Below are 5000 nucleotides of genomic sequence, written 5' to 3' on the forward strand. Positions count from 1 at the left end.
GGACTTCTTGGCCGCGCACATCAGTGCATTGAAGGCCAGAGGGCTCTCCAGATTGCTCAAGATGCTGCTGCTACTACCGACGACGACCTTTTTTATGCCACCGAAATGATCACTCTCCTGAAGGAAGACTGGAATGGCTTGCTCAGGTATTGAGAACCTTTTCCTCCTTGATGAGATCGAAGACGTTAATTTGAATGAAGATTTGCTGGAACAGTTGATGAAAGAGAAGCATAACGTCGAAAGGCTTCGTAAAGATCGCGACTCTGCTGAAGAGGAGAATGGACACCTGAGGCAGAAGATAAAAGAGTTGCAGGAGGCATTAACACGAAAGGAAAAGGAAGCAGAAAATCTGCATGGAGAACTCGCAATCAGAGAGAGAGAATGCGAGAAGAGCCAGGAAAAAGTGGAAGAACTGCAGAAGCAAGCTGAAGACAACGATTTCTACTGCGGCTACCTCGAGGAAAAGGTGAAGGCCCATGAAGCAGAGAGAAAGAGACTGACCCAGGCGGCCACAGAACTCGAGGAGAGACTGCGAGTCTCACAGCGAGAACCAGTCTCTGTTCTCGCAAGAAATCGTGATCTAGAGAAAAATTACGGCCATGAGACGCAGGAGAATCGAGGTCTGCAGAAGGAGGCCCATTTCATGGAAGCCACAGTCCAGTCGCTTCCAAAGAAGAACGAAGATGATAAGACTAACTATAATGCCTTGGCTGAAGAGGCCAAGGCGAAAGGAAACATGCTCTACAAGCTTGGACGCCTGGAAGAAGCTTGTGAATGTTTCCTCAGAGTGCTGGATGTGGCCGACGACCAAGCGGACTACAGACTAAGGCTGGGATTGTGTCTCCTGTTGCTTGGCAGACACAGCGAAGCTATGGTCCAGCTTGAGGGATTAAATGGTCGAGAAGATTTGGTTGCAGCCGCCAAAGCCCTCCAAAGAATGCAACGTCACGGTTGCCCCTACTACATCCTGGGAATTGCAGAAACTGCTAATTTGAAGGACATAGAGTGGGCCTGCAGGAAGCGGGCGCTCAAATTCGACCCTGATAGGTGCCAAGGGTCTGAAGAAGAGCGACAATGCAGGAAGGAAATCATGCAGAAGGTCAACTATGCCAACAATCTCCTGCATGATGCTGAGGAAAGAGGAGAATACGATGCTGTCAGGGAGTTCATCAAGGACCTGGCAGCTAAAGTGTTTCAAGATCCTCAGGAGGCCATGAAAGTAAAGAGGAAGAGACCTAAAAGGACAGCGAAGAGGACGAACACTAAAAGAAACTAGGAAGAAATGACAGGAGAAACAACCCCTGATTAACCAAAACGGTGAAGGACTTTGACTTGTCACCAGTTGGTGATGTTGCATCGTGTTCCAGAGGAGCTGTGATCTTCTCGGCCCATTCGATGGCTTGACTGCAAGATGGGTGTTCAGCTGCTCCCCCGGCAGCAACAGCAACGGGAGGTCCCCCCGCCTCCCACACACCCATCCTGCAATCAAAACCATCGAATGGGCCAAGAAAATCGCACTGCCTCTGGAGCATGACGCAGCATCATCAACTGGAGACCAGTCGAAAGCCTTCACATGAACTGTTTCTTTGTAGTTGTGAAGACAAGAGTTGTGATCGGTCTTTTCAACAGGCTTCCCTGGCGATTCTCTCGTCTTCCTGACAAAGGCAGGAGGACCAACTCTCAGGATGAGAGCTAACAGCTGTTTGGAGGCTGGAGGACAAGCTCTCAGGATGAGAGCCAACAGCTGTTCGGAGGGCCACAGGGCACCCCCTCTCCTGCCAAATGATACCCTCTGGAATAGGTATCGATACCAAATCACCTATGAGTTGAAAGCAACCTCTGGTGTAGCGTTAAAACCTTAAGTTAATGCCTTCTACTTCATATGTGAATTGGGTTATGTACTGCATGTTAAATCCCATCTTTTGCATATACTGTTGTGGAAACCTCTGGTGTGGCGTAAAAACTCGTAAGTTCAAAGCCATCTATATATGCAAAATATGTTATGCACGCATAATGGCTCCAATACTTGCATATACCAACTGTGGCAACTCTGGCGTGGTCGTAAAACCCGTAGTCAATGCTTCTAATATTTAATGCAAATAAAAATGGCTTATTGCAAAATGGCATAATGGCTTCCATTATTCCTTGCATAATAACCAACTTGTGGCAACCTCTGGCGTGGCAATAATAAAAAACCCGTAAAGTTCAATGCCTTCTATATGGAACAAACTCCTTGGCGATGTAAAATGCTAATGCTCCAAAAAAATTACTTGCCCATATGCCAACCCGGTGGCAAAAAACCTAATTGCCGTGGCGTACCCGTAGGGTCATGCTTAAAAATATAATGCAAAATAGGATATGCCAATGCATAAATGGCTCCATTTAAACTGCAAAATATTAACCACTTCCTTATGAATGGCAAACTCTGGCGTGGGGCGTAAAAACCCGTAAGTTCAATGCCTTCTATATATGCAAAAATAATGGCTATGGCTTATGTAATGCAAAAATAATTGGCTTCCATTATTGCCAAATATGGCCACTGTGGCACATTATGCTTGGGTCGGTAAAAACCCGTAAGTTCAAGGCCTTCTATATATGCAAAATAGGGCTTATGCAAGGAATAATGGTCCAAATTACTTGCATATTACCACTAATGGCAAAAAAACCCTCAATCCGGCGGTTGGGCGGTAAAAACCCGTAAAGGTTCAAAAATTGCTTCTATTATATCAAAATAGGCTTATGAAATTTGCATAATGGCCCCCAATTTCTTGCCCAATTACCACTGTGGTAAAAACCCTCTGGTTGGCGTAAAAAAACCCGTTAAGTTCAAGGCCCGCTTAAAAAAATATAGCAAAATTATGGCTACATGCAATGCATAAGGGCCCTCCATTACTTGCATAATCCACGCCACTGGGTAACCTCTTGGCAGTGGCGTAAAACCCTGTAAGTTCAATGCCATTCTATTATGCAAAATATGGCTTATTGTAAGCATAATAATGGCTCCGTCAATTACTTGCATTATGCCACTGGGTGGCAACCTATGGCGTGGCGTAAAAACCCGTGTAAGTTCAATTGACCTTCTATATATGCAAAATTATGGCTTATGCAAACGAGCATAAATGGCTCCATTACTTGCATTATAACCCCACTGTGGCAAACCATCTGACGTGGCGGTAAAAACCGGTTAAGTTCAATGCCTTCTATTATATATGGCAAAAATTAGGCCTTTATGTCAACCTAGCATAATGGCTCCATTACTTGCCATATACCACTGTGAACAACCTCTGGCGTTGGAGAAAAAAAACCCGTTAAGTTTCAATTGCCTTCTATATTATGCAAAATATGGCCTTATGCCACATGCATAACTGGCTCCAATTACTTGCATATACCCACTGGTTGGCAACCCCTCTGGCGTGGCGTAAAAACCCGTAAGTTCAATGCCTTTCTAATATATGCAAAATATGGTCTTATATGCAATGCATAAATGGCATCCAATACTGTGGCAAACCATCCAAGCGGTCCTGGCGTGGTGTAAAAAAATAACCGTAAGTTCAATGCCTTCTATATATGCAAAATATGGCTCATGCAATGCATAATGGCTCCAATACTTGCATATACCAACTTGTGTGCAAAACCTCACTGGAGGCGTGGCGTTAAAAAATAAAACCCACCGTAAGGTTCAATGCCTTTCTCTATTATGCAAAATATGGCCTTATGCACCGCATAATGGACTCCATTACTTGCATCTACCCACTGTGGCAAAACCTTATGGCGTGTGGTCGTAAAAACCTGTAAGTTCAATGCCCTTCTTTATAATATGCAAAATATGGCTTATGCAACGCATAATGGCTCCATTACTTGCATTATAACCACTGTCGGCAACCTCTGGACGTGGCGGTAAAAAACCTGGTAAGTTGAATGCCTTCTAATTATATATGCAAAATATGGCTTATGCAATGCATAACTGGCTCCATTACTTGCATCTACCACTGCTGGAAACCTCCTTGGCGGGGTGGAGGTAAAAAAAAAAAAAACCCGGGTTTTTTGGTTTTTTTAACAAAAAAAAAAAGGGGGTTCCAAATGCTTTCTTATATATGCAAAATATGGCTTATGACAATGCATAATGGATCCCCAATACTTAGCATATCACCATCTTGTTTCGGCAAACCTCTGGCGTGGTTGTAAAAAACCCGTAAGTTCAATGCCTTCTATATATGGCAAAAATGTATGGCTTATGCAATGCATAAATGGCCCTCCAATACTGTGGACAAACCTCTGGCGTGGGGTTGCAAAAACCCGTTAAGTTCCAATGCCTTTCTATATAATTGCAAAAAATATGGGGCTTTATGCAAATGCATAATGGCTCCATTTCTTGGCAATTATACACGTGGCAACCGCTCTGGCGAGGCGTAAAAATCCGTAAGTTCAATGTCAATGCAAAATCAAAATATAATGGCAATATTGCAAAATATGTTAACTGCAATGCCATAACTTGGCTTCCAATACTTGCATATACCACTGTGGCAACCTCTGGCGTGGCGTAAAAACCCGTAAGTTCATGCCTTATATATGATGCAAAAATATGGCTTATGCAATACGCATAAGGCTCCAATACTTGCATATACCACTGTGGCAACCTGCTGGTGGCGGTGTGGCGTTTTAAAAACCCGTAAGTTCATTGCCTTCTATATATGCAAAAATATGGCAATTGCATAATGCAAACGCATAATGCTCCACCCTAACTTGCCATATACCACTGTGGCAACCTCTGGCGTGGGCGTAAAAACCCGTAAGTTCAATGCCTTCTATATAGCAAAATATGGCTTATGCAATGCATAATGGCTCCATTACTTGCATATACCACTGTGGCCAACCTCTGGCGTGGCGTAAAAACCCGTAAGTTCAATGCCTTCTATATATATGCAAAAGATGGCTTATGCAATGCCATAATGGCTCCAAACTTGCATATGACCCTTGTGGCAACCTCTGGCTGTGGCGTT

At 43.9% G+C, this 5000-nt stretch overlaps 1 protein-coding gene across 1 annotated transcript; it reads left to right on the top strand.

Moving 5' to 3' along the window:
* Nucleotides 1-133: 133 nt before the first annotated feature.
* LOC135214195 (uncharacterized) lies at nucleotides 134-1276 on the top strand. Its single transcript, XM_064248263.1, has one exon. The coding sequence runs from the start codon at nucleotides 134-136 to the stop codon at nucleotides 1274-1276; it is 1143 nt and encodes a 380-aa protein (XP_064104333.1).
* Nucleotides 1277-5000: the final 3724 nt, after the last annotated feature.

Source organism: Macrobrachium nipponense, chromosome 45, assembly GCF_015104395.2.
Source record: "Macrobrachium nipponense isolate FS-2020 chromosome 45, ASM1510439v2, whole genome shotgun sequence".
Taxonomy (NCBI): Eukaryota; Metazoa; Arthropoda; class Malacostraca; order Decapoda; family Palaemonidae; genus Macrobrachium; species Macrobrachium nipponense.

What these genes read in the sequence shown, in the direction of transcription:
- LOC135214195 (XM_064248263.1), top strand. Translation starts at nt 134, where the DNA reads ATGGCTTGCTCAGGTATTGAGAACCTTTTCCTCCTTGATGAGATCGAA.